The sequence below is a fragment of the Symphalangus syndactylus genome, chromosome 13 (genome assembly GCF_028878055.3).
Source record: "Symphalangus syndactylus isolate Jambi chromosome 13, NHGRI_mSymSyn1-v2.1_pri, whole genome shotgun sequence".
NCBI lineage: Eukaryota > Metazoa > Chordata > Mammalia > Primates > Hylobatidae > Symphalangus > Symphalangus syndactylus.
In genome coordinates this window covers 43,995,398-44,018,269 of record NC_072435.2, presented here as the reverse complement: position 1 = coordinate 44,018,269, position 22,872 = coordinate 43,995,398, and the positions used below count along the sequence as shown (strand labels likewise).

The 22,872-nt window shown below is 52.3% G+C and overlaps 1 protein-coding gene and 1 non-coding gene across 2 annotated transcripts; both read right to left on the bottom strand.

The window, feature by feature from the left end:
- Positions 1–10,525: 10,525 nt before the first annotated feature.
- Positions 10,526–14,066, bottom strand: RPL18A (ribosomal protein L18a). The gene is made up of 5 exons (XM_055239343.2): positions 13,884–14,066; positions 12,366–12,545; positions 11,621–11,750; positions 10,815–10,924; positions 10,526–10,671 (listed from the first exon to the last, which is right to left on the bottom strand). Exons 1-5 carry the CDS (start codon positions 13,899–13,901, stop codon positions 10,579–10,581), a joined length of 531 nt encoding a protein of 176 aa, XP_055095318.1. The 5' UTR covers positions 13,902–14,066; the 3' UTR covers positions 10,526–10,578.
- Positions 11,124–11,256, bottom strand: LOC129461333 (small nucleolar RNA SNORA68). The gene has a single exon (XR_008650485.1). It is a non-coding gene; the product is annotated as a small nucleolar RNA SNORA68 (small nucleolar RNA).
- Positions 14,067–22,872: the final 8,806 nt, after the last annotated feature.

Here is a 22,872-nt window from a genome sequence, read left to right as displayed (position 1 = left end):
CTCTCTCTTTTTTCTGGGCTTGCCTCCTTCACTATGGGCAACCTTCCACCCTCCATTCCTCCTTCTCCCTTAGCCTGTGTTCTCAAGAACTTAAAACCTCTTCAACTCACACCTGACCTAAAACCTAAATGCCTTATTTTCTTCTGCAACACCGCTTGGCCCCAGTACAAACTTGACAATGGCTCTAAATGGCCAGAAAATGGCACTTTCGATTTCTCCATCCTACAGGACCTAAATCATTTTTGTCAAAAAATGGGCAAATGGTCTGAGGTGCTTTACGTCCAGGCATTTTTCACACTTCATTCCCTCCCTAGTCTCTGTTCTCAATGCGATTCCTCCCAAATCCTCCTTCTTTCCCTCCCGCCTGTCCCCTCAGTCCCAACCCCAAGCATCACTGAGTCTTTCCAGTCTTCCTTTTCTACAGACCCATCTGACCTTTCCCCTCCTCAATTTCCTCTTAGAGAGGTGGCTGGAGCTGAAGGCATAGTCAGGGTACATGTACCTTTTTCTTTATCAGACCTCTCTCAGATCAGTCAGCATTTAGGCTCTTTCTCATCAGACCCCACTAAATATATACAGGAATTCCAATATCTAACTCTGTCCTACAATTTAACCTGGAGTGACTTAAATGTCATCCTGACTTCTACCCTCTCCCCAGATGAACAGGAAAGAATTTTTTCTCTAGCCCAATCTCACGCTGATAACCACTGGCTTCACGAGCCAGACCTCCAGGAAGGCATTAGAGCAGTTCCCCAAGAGGATCCCCAATGGAACTACCAGGCAAATTCCCCAGGTATACCTAGTTGAGATTACATGATTTCCTGCCTAGTTGAAGGGCTTAAAAAGGCAGCTTACAAAGCTGTTAATTATGACAAGCTTAAAGAAACTACCCAAGGTAAAGATGAAAACCCAGTCCAGTTCATGGCTTGCTTAGCGGCAACCCTTAGATGCTATTCCGCCCTAGACCCAGAAGGGCCAGAAGGCTGCCTTATTCTTTTTTTTTTTTTTTTTTTGAGACGGAGTCTTGCTGTGTCGCCCAGGCTGGAGTGCAGTGGCGCAATCTCGGCTCACTGCAAGCTCCGCCTCCCGGGTTCACGCCATTCTCCTGCCTCAGCCTCTCCGAGTAGCTGGGACTACAGGCGCCCGCCACCACGCCCGGCTAATTTTTTTTGTATTTTTTAGTAGAGACAGGGTTTCACCGTGGTCTCGATCTCCTGACCTCGTGATCCACCCGCCTCGTCCTCCCAAAGTGCTGGGATTACAAGCGTGAGCCACCGCGCCCGGCCTAAGGCTGCCTTATTCTTAATATGCATTTTATCACCCAATCCACTCCTGACATTAGGAAAAAACTTCAAAAATTAGAATGTGGCCCTCAAACCCCACAACAGGAATTAATCAACCTCACCTTCAAGGTACACAATAATAGAGAGGAAGCAGCCAGATGGCAACGCATTTCTGAGTTATAATTACTTGCCTCTGCTGTGAGACAAAACCCAGCCACACCTCCAGCATACAAGAACTTCAAAATGCCTAAGCCGCACATGCCTAAGCCGCAGCAGTCAAGCGTTCCTACAAGACTTCCTCCATCAGGATCTTGCTTCAAGTGCCAGAAATCTGGCCACTGGGCCAAGGAATGCCCACAGCCTGGGATTCCCCTCAAGCCATGTCCCATCTTTGCAGGGACCCACTGGAAGGTAGACTGCCCAGCTCGCCTAGCAGCCACTCCTAGAGCCCCTAAAGCTCTGGCCCAAGGCTCTCTGACTGACTCCTTCTCAGATCTGCTTGGCTTAGCGACTGAAGATGGATGCTGCCTGATCGCCTCGGAAGCCCCTGGACCATCATGGACGCCGAGCTTCGGGTAACTCTCACAGTGGAGGGTAAGTCCATCCCGTTTAATCGATACGGGGGGCTACCCACTCCACGTTGCCTTCTTTTCAACGGCCTGTTTCCCTCGCCCCAATAACTGTTGTGGGTTTTGACGGCCAAGCTTCAAAGCCCCTGAAAACTCCCCCACTCTGGTGCCAACTTGGACAACACTCTTTTATGCACTCTTTTTTAGTAATCCCCACCTGCCCAGTTCCCTTATTAGGCCGAAATATTTTAACCAAATTATCTGCTTCCCTGACTATTCCTGGACTACAGCCACATCTCATTGCCGCCTTTCTCCCTAACCCAAAGCCTCCTTCGCGTCTTCCTCTCGTATTCCCCTACCTTAACCCACAAGTATGGGACATCTCTACTCAATTCATACAAAACCGTATCCAGGCCATCACCAATAATTCTAAATGACAAATGTTTCTTCTAACAGTCCCACAACATCACCCCTTACCACAAAATCTTCCTTCAGCTTAATCTCTCCCACTTTAGGTTCCCACACCGCCCCAATCCCACTCACAGCAGCCCTGAGAAACATCGCCCATTATCTCTCCATACCATCCCCCAAAATTTTCACCGCCCCAACACTTCAACACTATTTTGTTTTATTTTTCTTATTAATATAAGAAGGCAGGAATGTCAGGCCTCTGAGCCCAAGCCAAGCCATCGCATCCCCTGTGACTTGCACATATATGCCCAGGTGGCCTGAAGCAACTGAAGCATCACAAAAGAAGTGAAAATGCCCTGCCCTGCCTTAACTGATGACATTCCACCATTGTGATTTGTTTCTGCCCCACCCTCACTGATCAATGTACTTTGTAATCTCCACCACCCTTAAACAGGTTGTTTATAATTTCCCCCACTCTTAAGAAGGTTCTTTGTAATTCTCCCCATCCTTGAGAATGTACTCTGTGAGATCCACCCCCTGCCCACAAAACATTGCTCCTAACTCCACCACCTATCCTCAAACCTATAAGAACTAATGATAATCCCACGACCCTTTGCTGACTCTCTTTTTGGACTCAGCCCGCCTGCACCCAGGTGAAAATAAGCAGCCATGTTGCTCACAGAAAGCCTGTTTGGTGGTCTCTTCACACGGACTCGCATGAAACCCGTCTCTACTAAAAATGCAAAAATTAGCCGGGTGTGATGGCAGGCGCCTGTAGTCCCAGCTACTCGGGAGGCTGAGGCAGGAGAATCGCTTGAACCCGGGAGGCGGAGGTTGCAGTGAGCAGAGATCGTGCCACTGCACTCCAGCCTGGTGACAGAGCGAGACTGTACTTGCAAAGCCCTGCAGACCAATGTAAACATATGCAAATTGTGCAAATACATGTAAATGGACCCCTTCTCCCCAGGGAAGTTCTGGGAAGGCATAGCTTCTCTTCTTCCCACCGTGGGGGTCCAGGCTGCAGCCAGAGGCCTGGGCTGAGGCCGGTTCATTGAGTGCATACTGTGTGCAGGGCCCTCCACCAGGTGCTGGGGACACAGCATGATCCAGGTGGACCCACCCCAGGGTGGTGATGGCCCTGACCTCACCAGCAAATAAATACTCATTTCAGCCGGGCGCTGTGGCTCACACCTGTAATCCCAATACTTTGGGAGGCTGAGGTGGGAGGATCGCCAGAGCCTGGAAGGTCGAGGCTACAGTAAGCAGTGATCACACCACTGAATTCCAGCCTGGATACGGGGCAAGCGGAGACAGACAATCACGGGGTATCTTCTGGGCCTCCGGAAGGGGTGTGGATTTTGTTCTGAGGGTGCTGGGGAACTCTAGGAGAGTTTGGAGCAGGTGAGGAGTCTGATGAGATTTCTAGATTCTGAAAAATTGGTCATATCCAAGTGGTGGGAGTGGGGTGGCTGCCGAGTAGGGAGAGGAGGGTGGATTTGGAATGCACTTTGGAATTCCTAAGGAGGCCTGAAGTGAAGGCCCCTGTAGAGTGGGCAGAACCATCTCCTGCCCTAGGGGAGGGAATTGTGAGCCTGGAGGGGAAAAGCAGCAGAGTGGGGAGAATCAGGTCACACCTTCCTTGACTGTGATTCCAATCATAGGAGTGGGAAGCATGACCCCAAGATGTGAGTTAGGAAGGGCCCAAGGCCGCGGCAGACAATGTGAGCAGAATGTGCAGGAATGGGAGAGTGGCAACAGTGTCGGGGCACCGTCCCCTGCCCCTTGGTTCCCTGGGAGATGCAGCAGGGGTTGGGGTGAGAAGTTGTGAGCTGCTGTGACTGCAGCATGACCTGCTGGGTGGCCCTGGACATCAATTCCCCTTCTGTGAGCTAGGAGCAACAGTGGGATTTGAACCCACGCCGTGGGAAGCCAGAATCTGTCCTTGAACTTCAACTCTGCACTCAACAAGTGCAAAAAGGCCAGTTTAGGTGGCTCATGCCTATAATCTCATAACTTTGGGAGGCCAAGCCAGGAAGATGGCTGGAGGCTGGGAGTTGGTGACCAGCCTGAACAATATAGTGAGACCCCAACTATACAATTTTGTTTGTTTTTTGTATTTTTAGTAGAGAAGGGGTTTCACCATGTTGGCCAGGCTGGTCTCGAACTCCTGACCTCACGTGATCCACCTACCTCTGCTTCCCAAAGTGCTGGGATTACAGGTGTGAGCCACCGTGCCCAGCCAAAAGTTTTTAAAAATTAGCCGAGTTTGGTGGTGTGCACCTGTGGTCCCAGCTACTTAGGAGGCTGAAGCAGAAGGATTGCTTGAGCTGGGGAGGTTGAGGCTGCAGTGAACAGTGATTGCGCCACTGTACTTCAGCCTGGGCGACAGAAGGAGACCCTGTCTCTAAAAAAAATAAATAAATGCAAACTATTCTTCCTTGTTGCTGCTGCTGTCTGTAAGATTCCATAATTCGACCGGGCACGGTGGCTCACGCTTGTAATCCCAAAACTTTTGGAGACCCAGGCAGGTGGATCATCTGAGATCAGGAGTTCAAGCCCACCCTGGCCAACATGATGAAACCCCGTGTCTACCAAAAATACAAAAAACTAGCCAGGCATGGTGGCGGGCACATGTAATCCCAGCTACTGGGGATGCCAAAGTAGGAGAATGGCTTGAATCTGAGAGACAGAGGTTGCAGTAAGCCGAGATCGTGCCATTGCACTCCAACCTGGGCAGCAAGAGTGAAACTCCATCTCAAAAAAAAAAAAAAAAAAAAAAGATTCCATAATTCTAAGTCCTGAGACTCGACTGTGAGTCTCAGATTCTGTGATTCTCACATAGTCTCTCTTGGTTGCAGGAACTAGGGCTGGGGTCTCTTGGGGTCCCTACTCATCTGTCCTGCGTCGGCACTGCCCTTGTCCCCATTGGTTCTGACTCAGGAGCAGAGGTGCAGGGCGGGTCAGGGAGGGGAGGCTTTGAAAGTCGCTCCCCCAGGGATCACAGCCCTACCGAGGTGACACCTGGCACTTGACAAGCCCAGGAACGAGACCCAGGAGCGCCTCGGCACCTGAGGAGGTGGGAGGAGTTCCTGGATTCCTGCCCTTGTTTATCCTTGGGTTAACTGGGTGAGCCCGGATAGGACCTGTCCCGCTCCAGACCCCAGCAGACATCCAGGCTCTCCCTGGCCAGCCTCTGCCGCATCAGCCCCACTCACAGCCACGTGAAAGGACCTATTTCTGCCCAGCCCCACGGCTCCGCTCTGGTTGGTCTTGTACCTCCTCTCCTCAACAGCCAGGGGTGGTTCTTTTTTGTTTGCTTATTTTTTGTATTTGTTTTTCTGAGACAGGGGCTCGCTCTGTTGCCCAGGCTGGAGTGCGGTGGAGAGGTTACGGCTCACTGCAACCTCAACCTTCTGGGCTCAAGTGATCCTCCTGCCTCAGACTCCCAAGTAGCTGGGACTACGGGCACACCACCACCACGCCCAGCCTCTGCATGGGGTTGTGACTGTTCCTCTCCTTCCTGACAAAGAACCAGGGTCTGTCTATTCCTTCAAGCACCCACACCGGAATTAACACAGGCCCCTGCACAAAGTAGGGGCTCAAGGACGATTGAGTCTGCAACAAAGGGATGGTGTGTGGGGTGGGGGCAGGCGCGTGGAGTTTAGGTAGAGGATTGGATATGACAGATGGGTGGATGGGTAAATAGTGGATGTTTGGGTGTATAGATGGATGAATGGATGGATAAATGGATGTATGTATGGACTGGTGGGTGGTTGGATGGGTGAATGGATGGACGGATGGATGGGTGGGTGGGTTGATGGACGGGTGGGTGGGTAGATGGAATGGGTAGGTGGATGAGTTGATGGATGGGTGGATGAATGGATGGGGTGGGTGGATTGAGTGGACGAATGGATGGACAGGTAGCCGGTTGGATGGTGGAGGAACCTGTGACTGAATGGAAGGATGGGGATTGGCAGGGGGTGGGGGAATTCGGTGGTAGAGGGGCTTCTGGGCACATTTATGAGAGGCTGAGTAGATGGCAAGGTGGGTGAATAGGTGCAGGCTAGTGATCTGGGAGCACATTCATCCTCTGTCAATGGTTCCTCAATAATGGGATTGGCCGCCGGGCGCGGTGGCTCACGCTTGTAATCCCAGCACTTTGGGAGGCCGAGGCAGGCGGATCACGAGGTCAGGAGATCGAGACCGCGGTGAAACCCCGTCTCTACTAAAAATACAAAAAAAATTAGCCGGGCGTGGTGGCGGGCGCCTGTAGTCCCAGCTACTCGGAGAGGCTGAGGCAGGAGAATGGCGTGAACCCGGGAGGCGGAGCTTGCAGTGAGCCGAGATCGCACCACCGCACTCCAGCCTGGGCGACAGAGCAAGACTCCGTTTCAAAAAAAAAAATTAAAATAGGCCGGGTGCGGTGGCTCAAGCCTGTAATCCCAGCACTTTGGGAGGCCGAGGCCGGCGGATCACGAGGTCAGGAGATCGAGACCATCCTGGCTAACACAGTGAAACCTCGTCTCTACTAAAAATACAAAAAATTAGCCGGGTGTGTTGGCGGGCGCCTGTAGTCCCAGCTACTTGGGAGGCTGAGGCAGGAGAATGGCAGGAACCCAGGAGGTGGAGGTTGCGGTGAGTCGAGATTGCGCCACTGCACTCCAGCCTAGGGGACAGAGAAAGACTCCGTCTCAAAAAAAAAAAAAAAAAAAAGAATTAAAAAAAAAAATTAAAATAAATAAATAAAAAATAATGGGATTGGCCTCTATGTCTCAGCTGGTTGGGGCAGAGCTCTCCCAACTGGTTCCCAGGCTGCTGCCACGTGGGTGAAGCCCTGGAGGGGCTCCAAGGCACAGGGAGGTGACTGAGGTGGAGACGAGGGTATGCAGTGGGCTTTGGTGGGACCCTGAGCCTTCTGTGCCTTCCACTCTCCTGATATCTCATCCTCCAACTCACCTAGTATCACCTCGCCTGCCCCACAGCCTGGAGGGATCACCACCCTCACTTTATACAGGAAGAAATGGCTCAGAGTGGGCAGGGACTTCCAGGCAGTTATCATGGCCTGAGTCCACAGTGCCACGCCCTGCTTCAGGCCCAGCTCAAGGTAAGGTCACATCTAGCAGAGCAGCTCCATTACAGCCTAAGCAGGACTCATGTCTCCTCCCCATGTTCTAATCAAGAAGGTAGAAGGGTCAAGCCTCAGGGAGGGGGGCAGCACTGCACAGGGTCAAGTACCGGAGATCCTTCTCCCTTGCTGCTCCCGTGTGTTGCTTCTTCATGGTCCAAAATGACTGCTGGAGCACTGGCCATCATGCCCACATACCAGCCAGATGCGTTCTTTCTTGGAAATGGCACATCACTAGCATATTTTTGTTTTGTTTGGTCTCGCCCTGTTGCCAGGCTGGAGTACAGTGGCACGATTGTGGTTCACTGCAGCCCCAACCTCCAGGCTCAAGTGATTCTCACACCTCAGGCCCCCAAGTAGCTGGGACTACAGGTGTGCATAACACCCAGCTAATGTTACTTGGTAAAGACAGGGTCTCACTATGTCTATCAGTCTGGTCTCAAACTCCTGGCCTCAAGTGATCCTCCTACCTCAGCCTCCCAAAGTGCTGAGATGACAGCCATGAGCCACACCTGGCCATCGCTACGGAGGTTAGGAAATGTATTTTTTTTTTTTTTTGAGACGGAGTCTTTTTCTGTCCCCCAGGCTGGAGTGCAGTGGCGCGATCTCGGCTCACCACAACCTCCACCTCCTGGGTTCACGCCATTCTCCTGCCTCAGCCTCCCGAGTAGCTGGGACCACAGGTGCCCGCCAACACGCCCGGCTAATTTTTTGTATTTTTTAGTAGAGACGGGGTTTCACTGTGTTAGCCAGGATGGTCTCGATCTCCTGACCTCGTGATCCACCCGCCTCGGCCTCCCAAAGTGCTGGGATTACAGGCTTGAGCCACCGCGCCCGGGCCTGGGAAATGTATTTTCTTTTCTGGGTGGCACTTAAGTATGAAGATTCCCTTATGGAGAAAGGAGAGTTTGTACCAGAAACCACAAAAGATGAATGAAATTCAGGCAAAATTTTAAAATTTCCAGCTAGCACCGCCCCCCTCCAATATACTCTAAGGAACATCAAAAGATACTCCAGGCCAAGTGGGGTGGCTCACACCTGTAACCCCAGAACTTTGGGAGGCCAAGGCAGGTGGCATGAGGTCAGGAGTTTGAGACTAGCCCAGCCCACATGGTGAAACCCCGTCTGTACTAAAAATACAAAAAATTAGCCAGGCATGGCCGGGCACGGTGGCTCACGCTTGTAATCCCAGCACTTTGGGAGGCCGAGGCGGGCGGATCACGAGGTCAGGAGCTCGAGACCAGGGTGAAACCCTGTCTCTACTAAAAATACAAAAAAAATTAGCCGGGCGTGGTGGCGGGCGCCTGTAGTCCCAGCTACTCGGAGAGGCTGAGGCAGGAGAATGGCGTGAACCCGAGAGGCGGAGCTTGCAGTGAGCCGAGATTGCGCCACTGCACTCCAACCTGGGCGACAGAGTGAGACTCCGTCTCAAAAAAAAAAAAAAAAAAAAAAAATTAGCCAGGCATGGTGGCGGGCACCTGTAATTCTAGCTACTCTGGTGGCTGAGGCAGAAGAATCCCTTGAACCTGGGAGGCGGAGGTTGCAGTGAGCTGGGACTGTGCCACTGCACTCCAACGTGGGCAACAGAGGGAGTCTCCGTCCCAAAAAAAAAAAAAAGAGGTATCCTGGAAAAATGTATGACTTTTCCCAAGCTTTTGCCCCACATATGCAAAGGGCTTTCACAAAACAAAAAGGATACCATGGGAAAGTTGAGCCCCTCCTGGATATACTGGGTGACACACATGGCCCCTGCCCTCTCAGAACTAGTGGGGGATAGAAATCAAACATAGCTCAGTCCCGGGAACCTATGTGCAGTTTGTAACTCGAGTGAGGCCAGCCTGGGGGAATCCGTGGTATTCCAGGCAAGTGTGAAGGCCCTAGGGTGGCAAGGAGCCAGCTGTTGGGGACCCGTGGGGTTCTGTGGTCTACAGGCCTGTCCCCAGGCCTGGGTCTTACCCAGAATGCGTGTTTGTGTGCTGACCCTGCCCAGGCTCTGGGCGCCTCTCCAAGTTCCTGGGTGTTGCAACACCCCCCAGGTGAGGCTGGAAGAGGCCTGGTTTCCTGGAAACCACACGGCTCCTCCACAGGTGGAGGAAAGGCTGTGTCCTTGCCCTGAGTGTGATGGTGCCCCTGTAGTCCCAGCTACTTGGGAGGCTGAGGCAGGAGGACCACTTGAGCCCAGGAGGTCGAGGTTACAGTGAGCCATGATCTCTCCACTGCACTCCAGCCAGGGAGACAGAGCAAGACCCTCTTTCAAAAAGTTGTAACTACTACCTAGTCCCGGCTTCCTCCTGATCCTGGGCTCTCTGGGACAAAAGAGGGTCCCACAGGCTGCCCCCAGCACCTGCACAGCGTCACTTCCCACATCAATGTGGAACCCCATGTTGAGATCAAGACAGCAAGCCCCAGAAGGGCCGCTGGCCCAGAACAGAGCTGCCCAAGGTCATGCAACAAAGGATGGGAGGCTCCCAGAGCCTGAGCTCTTGGCTGTGTCTCAAGCTTCTCCAATGCCAGCTTAGCCTCCACCTGACAGAAGGACTCAGCCAGGGTGGGATTAGTGTCATGCCTGGAATTTTCCAAGCCTGAAGCAGTTTCCTGGAGACAAGTACCTGTGGTGAGTCCTTGACCTCCTTGGGCAAGATGAGGGCGTCACCTAAGAGGCCCCCAACCAGTGAAACAGCCCTCAAGCAGCAGAGTGCCCCTCAGGTGCCCTCTTGTGTCTACTCTGAGAACTTTGGGAACCAGAGACTTAGGGGAATCCCCAGGGAGTGAACCCCAACCCCACTATCTAGGGAGATTCTCCCTGGTCCAGACCCAGCAGGGGAGCCTGGGAGGCCTGTGTCTCACAAGGCAGTTGGGAGAGATTTAGGGGCCCAGGACAGACAGTACCCCTGCAGCTCATAGCCCAGGGCTGCCAGCAGGGCTAAGAACTGACCAAGCAAGAGGGAGCTCAGGGGTGGGGGCTCCTGGAGGGCCCACTCCAGGACAGGAGGATGTGAGGGTTGGTTTGTTTGCACTGAAGACCCCTCCTCCAGGACAGAGAAATGGCAGCTCAGCTGCACCCCAGGAGGTGACTGGGCTAGCCTCTCATAGCACCCCTTTGAGCTCTGCAGTGTGCAAAGAAAACACGCGGCGAGCACCGGGGCGTTCCTGAGTTTATTTGGGGCACACCCGGGTGAGGGCCCTGCACCTAGAAGAAGGTGTTGGGCCTCTTGGTGGTGAAGCGTGGCTTGTGCTGACGGCGCAGGACCCGGTGGGGCAGCGGGAACTTGATCTTGGAGTCCTGTGAGGAGGGGAGGTATGTTGAGGGGGTTGGAAGCCTCTTAACACCCCATCCTGTGGGGCCACCAAGGTGTAGCCGCCCCCCACTGGGCTCCTGCGTCAGAGCAGGCGTTTCTCTCCAGGGAAGTCCCCCAGGGCACTCACGTGGAACTGCTTGACAGCCGGCCGGCGGCACTTGCTGGCTGCGATCTCCTCCACCTTCATGATTTGAATGGAGTGGGCCCGGGCGCGGTGCCGGGCACCCATGTCTCGGTCTGTGGAAAGGAGTGGGGCCAGGGTGACGGTGTTGCCTGGGCTCTGGGCATTCAGCAAACCTCCTGAGTGCCTGCCCAATGACCTGACACATCCTGTTGGTCACAGCAACTGCCTGAGGGCTCGGGGCTCACGGGAAGGTGGTGGTGGGGGGAAGCGAGACAGCCCAAGGCCTGGGTCCCAGCAGGCACTAGCCACTAGAGTTGTGGAACCTCCAAATTCACTTTGAGGGGCACGGCCACAGCCCCCCAAAGGCGACGAGATCCGCTTGCTGTTTGCACCTCTGTTTAAACCACTGCTATAAGAAACAGTGATTCTTGGGTTTAGGTGCAATCAGGGAGGTGTGGGGGTCGCACAGACCCTGGCAGGTGAGCCAGGGAAAAGGTGCCAGCTCCCAACACCGGGCAGGGGTTCAATTCGGTTCTAAGTGGGTCCCAGAAAACAGTGGTGATGTGGATCCCAGTCTAAACAAGGTGCAGACCCAAAAAGGGAGTTTCCAGATGCGATGTGATTTACAACCAAGCCTGGCAGGGCTCTCGGAAAAGTGCCATCTGGGGCCTGGGGCATCCTCTCATCTTCCTGTGCCCTGCCACCAGCTCTGAGACTCTCCTGCGCTGGGAACCTCTGGCATTTGCCCTGCCTCAGTGTGAGGGAGTCAAGCAGGGTCTAAAAAGCTGGAGGCGGGACAGGCAGCTTACAGCACTGGGTGACAGCGCCTGCGGTGGTCAGGTCCCGGTATTCCCGGTACATGTTGTGGGTGCCGCTCCGGGAGTCATAGCGCAGCCAGATCCCAAAGTTCTTCACCCGCAGGGGGGACTTCTCAAACACCTGCCAAGGAGAAGCCACAGGGAGATGTGAGAGCAGCAAGCCGGATCTGCCCTAGCCCCATCTTCACTGAACCCTCGGCCTCTAAAGCACACCCCAGGCTCCAGGCCTACTCTATGGCCAGACTCTTGTGCCTCAGTTTCCCAGCCCCACCTACCTTCAGGCACCCTCTGGGAGCCTGAGGTAAGGGAACTTCCTATGGCAACAGCCTGAAGTCCAGGCTTCTGCCACGGACACCAACCCAGCCCCAGATTCAGTTCCTGAACTCATGTCTCCTGGGACCTGTCTGGGCCAACCTAGCTACCACCCACTGACCAGACAGCCATCGCCTCTCCTCACTTGACAGACAGGGCCCAGGGAAGACAGCACCAACCAAGGTGTCCCACCATGCCACCCACCTGCTCCCTGGCTTTCTAATCAGGGAAATGGCACATAAGCTCTGCTCCACTCCCGTGACCCAGGCAGAAACACAACCTGAGGCTCTGATTTCCGATGTGCTGGGATTACAGGCGTGAGCTACCACGCCCGGTCGATGTCTGATTAATTCTTGAGATGCACGATGTCCCCCATGAGGCGCAAATCCACTCCAGACCCCACGTAGCCCCGGCCTCTCCATACCTGACCACAGTAGACAATCTCCCCTGAAGACTTCTTCATTTTCTTTAACTGAGATACGAAGTACCAGAAGCGGGACTTGGCGACGACATGATTAGGTGCAAAGATTCGCATGCGGTAGAGGGGCGGTGTGTGGCATTTGGGGGTGGGCAGGCAGCGACCCACTACCTTGTACTCTCGTAGCTGAAAGGAAACGGGTGAGGTTAAGGCCAGCACCCAGAGGCAACTGTGGAGATCCACCTCACTCCCTTTCCTGCACCTAGTGACCACAGATTCGGGAAGCAGGAGACAGGGCCACCCTAGGTACTCCATGTGGATTCCTGGTGACTGTGGGTCACACTCCCGACCACAACTTTATCCACAGAATGAACCGAGGAGAGGGAGGTCTCCAGGGAGGATTAATTGAGTTGCCTGTCTCTCCTCTGCTAAGGGTTTCAGACCAGGAAAGCTGAGGCTTAGACCCACAGCCTCCTTTCTTCATGCTGCAGTCCCGAATTGCTTTGCAGTCCCCGTGAAAGCCACTCTGCACCTCAAAATATCCAGCCAACATCTTTTTTCACCCTGAGGCCTACAGACAGTGACCAGCATGAGATCTCACAGCCCATTCCAGACAGAACTAGGACAAGACCTCAGGTCTCTCCCCAGCCCTGGGATCCCTGCACTGTCGCCACGCGAGCTGCGGCTGCCTCCGTTTTCCCAACTGCAATCCAAACATTTGGCCCAGGGAAGGCTCCCGGTTTACAGATGCAGGGGTGAGAATCTTTGGTCAAGTCCAGGCTCTGTGATATGACACAAAGAAACCACCTCTGAAACTGACTCGCCACCTTTTCGCTAGTATCAATGAAAAACAGTCACAAATTATCGCAGTTCCTACTTTTACTGTGACTCAGTTCCTACTTTTACTGTGAACCTGACCCATTGGCCTCGGCACCACACGTTCAGAAAGGGAACGATGGGGCCCGCCCCTTTGACAGCAAGGAAACTGAGGCTGAAGATCTGGACATAATACACCCACTCCATGGGAGTCCAGATTCTCCTATCTCTGCGCCATAGCGCCGTTTGACTCTATCCAGTATGTGTCACAGCGTTAACCCTCGCGCTCCCCATTTCGGCTCATTGTTAGCAATTTCCATCTGCTTCTCACAGCCATTCCGGGAGAAAGAAAATACTATTGCTCCACCATCACGTGACACATTGCAGACAGGAAAACAGAAACTTGGCGGCTCGACGAGGTGCTGGGGTTCGGGCCTCCAAGCTGCGCGACTTATTCCTTCCCCTGGGAAGAAGACCCGGAGTCCTTGGGCCCCCGCGATCCCTGAGCTGGCCCAAGTCACGCATCGCTCTCTCCACGCGGCGCCCACGATGGCCGCCATGTTGGGTGCAACAAGAGAAGGCGGCGCGCGGCCAAGGGGAACCCAGACAAGAGCGCGCGGCACCAACCCGACCCACGCCACCTCTGCAGGCCCCCCATGGGGCCTGGGCCCCATTCCTTGGCCCCCTGCCGCGCCGCGCCCGCCTTACTGTGCCCGAGGCCTTCATAGCGTCCTCTCCACGCTCGCCGCCACCCGCAAAAGGAAGTATCCTCTTTCGCGCAGCCGTTCACCAGGCCTTCACTACCGGAAGACCCGCCCCCTCAATGCCGCACGCCCATTGGCTTCTCTGCTCCGCACTCAAAGCGACCCGCGTCTTCATTGGCTACCGATCCACCTGCTACTCAAAGCTCGGCCTCTCCTCAGCGAGACTTCGTTTCCCAGAAGGCAACGAGGCAAGCTCCACCTGTTCCACTACGACCGTAACGGAGCGTCGGCGCGCGCGGTACGTCGGGAGTTGTAGGCACTCCGACAGTCCCGGCTGCAACTGTGGGCGGCGGCGCGCGCCGCCTGCAGGATACCTAAGCATTGAACGGGACTTCGGGTGGCTGCGGTGTTTACGATGAGATCCCGATGCTTCACCCCGGGGCCTCATCCTCCGGGGAGGTGTGTTACGGAGATCTCCACCAGATACCTGAGGGTATCTGTAAAATGAGAATACAAATTATATATTTTTCTCCTAGCGATGTTGCAGCACGAATATTGAGTAAGCACTGGAATGCCGTTTTTGTTATTTGGGGTCCGATTTGTGTTTCGTAGTAGCTGGGATTCAAACTCTGTCTGCCTGCCTCCAGTTCATAAGAACCTGGGGGAGCGGGGGTTGGGGGAGAGCGCGCGGAGAGCCCGAGAATGGATCAAGATCCAGCCGCCCACTTTGAGGGGCTTGGACTTAGCAGTTTGCTCGGGCAGAAAGAAGCCCTCCTGGGGATGAGGACGAAGACCAGATATGAAAAAAGAAACAGCCGCAAACAACTCCCTGATGACAAAGCTATGAAGTAAAATTAAGAGGAAAGAGGCAGGAGGCTGAGGCATGAGAATCGTTTGAATCCAGGAGCCAGAGGTTGCAGTGAGCCGAGATCGCGCCACTGCACTCCAGCCTGGGCAACAGAGTGAGACTGTCTCAAAAAAAAAAAAAAAAAAAAAAAAAAAGGCCAGGCACGGTGGCTCACACCTGTAATCTCAGCACTTTGGGAGGCCGAGGTGGGTGGATCACGAGGTCAGGAGTTCAAGACCAGCCTGGCCAACATGGCGAAACCCCGTCTCTACTAAAAATACAAAAATTAGCGGGCGTGGTGGCGGGCGCCTGTAATCCCAGCTACTCGGGAGGCTGAGGCAGGAGACTCGCTGGAACCTGGGAGACGGAGGTTGCAGTGAGCCGAGATCATGCCATTGCACTCCAGCCTGGGAGACAGGGTGAGACTCCAACTCGAAAAAAAAAAAAAAAAAGAAAGAAAATAAAGGGCAGCAAGTATGCAATTTTTTATTTTCATTTTCTTATTTTGCATTTCTGGTTCTCTTAATCTGGTTTTGTGGATTCAAGTCACTACTGGGTGTGATTTTCTTTTCTTTTCTTTCTTTTCTTTTTTTTTTTTTCTTTGAGACGGAGTCTTACTCTGTTCCCCAGGCTGGAGTGCAGTGGCGCTATCTTGGCTCACTGCAACCTCTGCCTCCTGGGTTCAAGCAATTCTCCCGTCTCAGCCTCCAGAGTAGCTGGGATTACAGGCGCCTGCCACCATGCCCAGGTAATTTTTGTATTTTTAGTAAAGACGGGGTTTTCCCATGTTTGTTAGGCTGGTCTCGATCTCCTGACCTCGTGATCCGCCCGCCTCGGCCTTCCAAAGTGCTGGGATTACAGGCATGAGCCATTGCGCCCGGCCTTATTTTTTTGATACAGGATCTCACTCTGTTGCCCAGGCTGGAGTGCAGTGGCAAGATCTCCGTTCACTGCAGCCTCGAACTCCCAGGCTCAAGAGATTCTCCCACCTCAGACTTCCCGAGTAGTTAGGACGCGTGCCATGAAACCCAGCTAAGTTTTGTATTTTTTTTTCTTAAACTCCTGACCTCGTGATCCACCCACCTCAGCCTCCCAAAATGCTGGGATTACAGGCGTGAGCCACCGTGCCCGGCCAAGTTTTGTATTTTTTGTAGAGACAAGGTCTCTCTATGTTGCCCAGGCTGGTCTTGAACTCCTGGGCTCAATTGATCCGCCCACCTCAGCCTCCTGAAGTGTTGGGATTACAGGCGTGAGCCAAAGCACCTGGCCTTATGCAATCTTTTAAAATTACACACATTACCTTTATATGTGTTCTTCAGATATTCACTTGGATTGGAATACATGTCTGGGGTCCCTTGTTTTCAGCCTGAAGAATTTCTTTTGGGCGGGTGCAGTGGCTCTCGCCTGTAATCCCAGCACTTTGCGAGGCCCAGGTGGGTGGATCACCTGAGGTCAGGAGCTCGAGACCAGCCTGGCCAACATCGTGAAACCCTGCTTCTATTAAAAAATACAAAAATTAGCTGGGTATTGTGGCGGGTGCCTGTAGACCCAGCTACTTGAGAGGCTGAGGCATGAGAATCGCTTGAGCCTGGGAGTCGGAGGTTGCAGTGAGCCGAGATCGTGCCACTGTACTCCAGCCTGGGCAACAGAGTGAGACTCTGTCTCGAAAATATATATATATATTTTTAGTATTTCTTGTGAGGTGGGCAAATTAACTTTTGCACCAAAATCTTTAGCCCAACTGTAGCACAGGTGGTTAGTTACCCAGTCCCCTCCTGGTGGACACTTAGACTGTGAAAATTCGGAAAATTGATGGGTGTGATGGGGGACAGGGAGGCCAGGGGAGCAGGTCAGCCCTCCTGTGGCTGGGGTTTTCTGGGCAGGACGTCAGGTGAGAGGCGACTCTATCCCAACAGCGCTGCCGCCAGCGTCCACCAGGTGGCAGCAGAACCCCGTCCCATCTGCGGTGGCCCAGCTGAGGCCAAGCACGAGACCGTGGAATGATATACAACCAGGTTCAAATCTTTTTTTTTTTTGGAGACGGAGTTTCACTCTTGTTGCCCAGGCTGGAGTGCAATGGCGCGATCTCGGCTCACCGCAACCTCCGCCTCCCAGGTTCAAGCAATTCTCCTACCTCAGCCTCCCGAGTAGCTGGGATTACAGGCATGCACCACCACGCCCGGCTAATTTTGTATTTTTAGTAGAGACGGGGTTTCTCCATGTTGAGGCTGGTCTCGAACTCCTGACCTCAGGTGATCCGCCCACCTCGGCCTCCCAAAGTGCTGGGATTACAGGCATGAGCCACCGCGCCCGGCCAGGTTCAAATCTTACCGATGGTTCGCTGGCCGCGTCGCCGCTCCGGGCCTCAGTTTCCCCTTCCACAAAATGAGGCCAGTAATAGTCGCCAGCTCTTAGGGTTGTTGTGAGACTTAAATGGCGTATCATTGTTTGGACTGGGGAGGTTGAGGCCCTGTCCCTCTCTCTGTGCTGGAACTCACCGCTCTGGCCTCAGTTTCCCCAAAGTGCTGAGCGGCTACAAGCAGGTGGAAAGAGATCCTGGAAAGGGCAGAGCGCAGCCTGGAGCACAAATTGGATCCTGGGACAGCAGGAGAGGGGCAGGAAAAGGAATTTAGGGAGGACAGCAGAGGAGGAAGAAGAGGAGAGGGAGATCCCTGAGACCCAGCCCTGGCCTTGGGACCTCGTGCTTCTGCCTTCAAGGCCTGGGTTGGAGCGGAGGGAGGGGCATGCCAGGGTGGGGAAGGGCACGGGTTGTGATGTTTGTTTCAAAGCTTTATTATTTTTCTTTAGTTTTGTTTTTTGAGATGGAGTCTCACTCTGTTCCCCAGGCTGGAATGCAATGGCGTGATCTCAGCTCACCATAGCCTCTGCCTCCCAGGTTCAAGCGATTCTCCTGCCTCACCCTGCAGAGTAGCTGGGATTACAGGCACCCGTCATGATGCCTGGCTAATTTTTGTAGAGACAGGGTTTCTTTTTTCTTTTTTTTTCTTTTTTTTTTTTTTTTTTTGAGATGGAGTCTCACTCCATTGCCAAGGCTGGAATGCAGTGGCACAATCTCAGCTCACTGCAGCCTCCGCCTCCCAGGTTCAAGCCATTCTTTCCTGCCCCAGCCTCCTGAGTAGCTGGGATTACAGGCATCTGCCTCCACGCCCGGCTAATTTTTGTATATTTAGCAGAGACAGGGTTTTACCATGTTGGCCAGGCTGGTCTTGAACTCCTGACCTCAGGTGATCCACCTACCTGGGCCTCCTGAAGTGCTAAGATTACAGGCATGAGCCACTGCGCTCGGACTGTTTTTTTTTTTTTTTTTTTTAGACAGAGTTTTGCTCTTGTTGCCCAGGCTGGAGTGCAATGGTGCAATCTCGGCTTACTGCAGCATCCACCTCCTGGGTTCAAGCGATTCTCCTGCCTTAGCCTCCCGAGTAGCTGGGATTACAGGCACACACCACCACGTCCGGCTAATTTTGTTTTTTCAGTAGAGATGGGATTTCTCCATGTTGGTCAGGCTGGCCTCAAACTCCTGACCTCAGGTAATCCGCCCACCTGGGCCTCCCAAAGTGCTGGGATTACAGGCGTGAGCCACAGTGCCTGGCCTTTTTTTTTTTTTTTTTTTAAATATAGAGTCTCACTGTCACCCAGGCTGGAGTGCTGTGGCACGATCTTGGCTCACTGCAAACTCTGCCTCCCGGGTTCCAGCAATTTTCGTGTCTCAGCCTCCCGAGTCGTTGGGATTACAGACACCCATCACCACACCAGGCTAGTTTTTTTATTTTTAGTAGAGATTGGGTTTCCCTACGTTGGCCAGTCTGGTCTGGAACTCCTGACCTCAAGTGATCCACCTGCCTCAACCTCCCAAAGTGCTGGAATTACAGGAATGAGCCACTGTGCCCGGCCCAGGCCCTGGCCTTCCACCCCGTCCTCTTCTGCCTCCAATTGTCCCTGATCCCTGCTCCCATCTCTCCCAAGAGTCCCTCTCTGAGTTCATTTCATTCATTCATACATTCATTCATGGAGTACCTACTGTGTGGACACATGACACAGGGGACACAGTTGTGACTGGGACAAACAAAAACCCCAGACCTGGGAGAGTTGAAAGGGAAAAGGATGGGGGAAATGGAAAAAACAAGATACATAAGAAAAATCAGCCGGGCGTGGTGGCTCTCACTTGTCATCCCAGTGACTTGGAAGGCTGAAACGGGAAGATCATTTCAGGCCAGGAGTTCAAGACTAGCCTGGGCGACATAGTGAGATCCCTTCTCTAAAAAAAAAAAAAGTTTCGGCCAGGTCTGGCGAGATGGGTGGATCACCCGAGGTCAGGAGTTCAAGACTGGCCTGACCAACAAGGTGAAACCCCGTCTCTACTAAAAATACAAAAAATTAGCCAGGTGTGGTGGTGGGCGCCTGTAGTCCCAGCTACTCAGGAGTCTGAGACAGGAGAATTGCTGGAACCTGGGAGGTGGAGGTTGCAGTGAGCTTAGATTGAGCCACTGCACTTCAGCCTGGGCAACGGAGTGAGACTCTGTCTCAAAAAAAAAAAAAAAAAAAAAAAAAAAAAAAACAGAAAAGAAAAAAGAAATTTACAAACAACAGAAATTTATTTCTCACAGTTCTGGAGTCTGGGAATTCCAAGATCAAAGCACATTCAGTGTCTGCTGAGGGCCCACATTCTGGTTCATAGATGGTGGCTTCTCACTGTGCCCTCACATGATAGAAGGGTCGAGGCATCTCTTTGGGGCCTTTTTCTTTCTTTCTTTTTTGAGATGGTCTCACTCTGTTGCCTGTGCTGAAGTGCAGGGGCAAGATTTTGGTTCACTGGAGCCTCGACCTCCTGGGCTCAGGTGATCCTCCTGCCTCAGCCTTCCAAGTGCCTGGGACTACAGGTGTGCACCACCATGTCCAGCTAATTTTTGTGTTTTTTTTTTTTTGGTAGAGGTGGTGTTTCGCCATGTTGCCCAGGCTGGTCTCAAACAAAAGTTCTTTGTCAGAGACCAGCCTGCAATTCTCCCAGGGTGCTGGGATTACAGGCGTGAGCTACCATGCCCAGCCTAGGGGCCTCTTTTACAAGGGCATTAATTCCATTCATGAGAGCTCAACCCTCATGATCTAATCACCTCTTAAAAGGTTCCGCTTCTGAATACCATCGCCTTCGAGGTTAGGATTTCAATGTATTAATTTTGGGGAGACGCAAACTCTCAGACCATCACAGTATTTTATCTTTTTCAGTGCTGCTGCAAAGGAAATTTTTCAGAAATTTTTTATGTTCCAGTTGTTTGCTGCTAGTGTATAAAAATTCAATTGACTTTTGTATTGAATTCAACGGACTTTTTAAACCTGGTAACTTGCTGAATTTATGTATTTCAGTAGTTGTCTTATAGATTCCCTTGGGTTTTTGACATAAACAATCATATCATCAGCAAATAGCAACAATTTTATTTACTTTTTTATTACTTATTTTTTCTGTTTTGCTTGATACAGAACCTTGCTATGTTGCCTTTAAATTCCTGGGCTCCCATTTCAGCTTCTCCAGTAGCTGAGGCTACAAGCATGTATCACCATGCCCAGCCACACCTGACTTGTTTATTTTTCTCTCTCTTTTTTTTTTTCTCTGAGATGGAGTCTCGCTCTGTCGCCCAGGCTGGAGTGCAGTGGCGCGATCTCGGCTCACTGCAAGCTCCACCTCCCTGGTTCACACCATTCTCCCGCCTCAGCCTGCTTTTTCTTTTCTTGTTACAGTGGCTAACATCACCAGAACAATGTTGAATAGAGGTGGTGAGAATGGACATCCTTGTCTTGTTCCCAATCTCAGGAGGAAGTTATTCAGTCTTTTACCACTTTTGTTTTTGTTTTTGAGATGGAGTGTCGCTCTGTCGCCCAGGCTGGAGTACAGTGGCACAATCTTGGCTCCCTGCAACCTCTGCCTCCTGGACTCAAGCCATCCTCCCACTTCAGTCTTCCAAGTAGCTGAGACTACAGGTGCACACCACCATGCCTGGCTAATTTTTGTATGTTTTGTAGAGACGGAGCTCACCATGTCGCCCAGGGTAATCTCCAACTCGAGCTCAAATGATCCTCCCACGTTGACTTCCCAAAGTGCTCAGATTACAGGCATGAGCCACCGCGCCCGGCCCTGCCTCACTGTACTCTTAATTTTCATTTGGCAAGTGAAGCTGAGGAACTTTTTCTGGGTTTAAGAGCTATTTGTCCTTCATTTTCTGTGACTTCTGGATTCATATCCGCCTAAGTGGTTGGCATTTTCTTACTGCTTTCTAGATGTTCCTTATATAACGAGGATATTTTATCCATGAATTCAATTTTGTTTCCAGTTACACTTTGATTGTATTCTTTGATTGTATTTATGGACTTCTTGTCAGCAGAAAAATGTGGGTGTTTGCATCACTGACATGCCCCATTTTTCTTGGGCAAGTTCTGGGTTCTGTCCCCAGAACTTCCTTTTTTAAACAAATTATTTATTTTATTTTATTTTTTTGAGATGGAGTCTCGCTCTGTCGCCCAGGCTGGAGCGCAGTGGCGCGATCTCAGCTCACTGCAACCTCCGCCTCTCAGGTTCAAGTGATTCTGCCGCCTCAGCCTCCTGAGTAGCTGGGACTACAGGCGCCCGCCACCACACCCGGCTGAGTTTTGTATTTTTAGTAGAGATGCGGTTTCACCAGGTTAGCAAGGCCGGTCTCGAACTCCTAACATCAGGTGATCCGCCCACCTCGGCCTCCCAAAGTGCTGGGATTACAGGCGTGAGCCACTGCGCCTGGCCAGAACTTCCTTTTAGAGCTTTCACATGCCCTTCTCTGGGGCTGAAGGTACCGCTTTGGTCTTCACCCCAATCTCCTCTTACGTATTCTCAAAATATTGCAGAAACCATCACACTGGAGGTAGCAGAGACCCAGAAACTCACTGTACTTCCAGAAAGCAGAGGCTTCAGTCTCAGGCCAAGGATGAGAACATAAGGTTGCATTCCTGTCTGCTGAAGCCACCCAGGAAGTGAAAGAAAACACTACAGCTAAGCTTCTGCTTGGCACTTCCTGCCGCAGGTCAGCTGTGGCTCCACTAAGCTCCACTAAGCTGAGGACATAATCTATATCTCTATAGATATAGATATATCTATATCTCTTTCCCTTGACCCATGCGGCCCTACCCACGCCATCAAATGAGTCTCAGCCCCCCGTGTCCCTGACATCCTGCTCTTCCCAGGAACACTGTGAATTCGTGAAGCCTCCCGGCCTTTGCCTGGGCTGTTCTGCCTGCCAGAACTGCCCACACTCCCACACTCTCAGGTCACTCTCTGGCTAGTCCCACTTGTTGTTGGATTTCAGTATCAAAGCCACCTCCTCCAGGAAGCCCTCCCAGATCCAGTCATTTCTCTTAGCAGCCTGGACCCAGGGGCAGCTGATATAATTATTGGGCAATAGCTTGTTTATTGCCATCTCCCCTGCTGGACTGTCAGCTCCACTGGACATGGATTGGGTCTGCATTTTCCATGATTCCCTGCACACAGGCTGGGCCCAATAAGCATCTCTGGCTGATTGAACAGTTAAGATCAACAAAATACTTACCAAACCATTTTGTGTTAAGACTTGTGATGGTGATACAGAGATGAGAAGTCTTTTTTTTTTTTCTGTTTTTGAGACAGGGTCTCACTCCCATTGCCTAGGCTGAAGTGCAGTGGCATGACCACAGCTAACTGCAGCCTCAACTTCCTGGGCTCAGGTGATCCTCCCACCTCAGCCTCCCTAGTCTAGTAGCTGGGACTACAGGCACATGCCACCACACCCAGGTTATTATTTTTTGTTGTTGTTGTATTTTTCGTACAGACAGGGTTTCACCATGTTGCCCAGGCTGGTCTCGAAGCCATCCTCCTGCCTCAGCCTCCCAAAGTGCTGGGATTACAGGTGTGAGCCACTGCTCTCGGCCACAACTTCTTAATTCCCTTTTTTTTTTTTTTGAGACAGTTTCGCTCTGTCGCCCAGGCTAGAGTGCGGTGGCATGATCTCAGCTCACTACAACCTCCGCCCGCCTCCTGGGTTCCAGTGATTCTTCTGCCTCAGCCTCCCAAGTAGCTGGGATTACAGGTGCATGCCACCAGGCCCAGCTAATTTTTATATTTTTAGTAGAG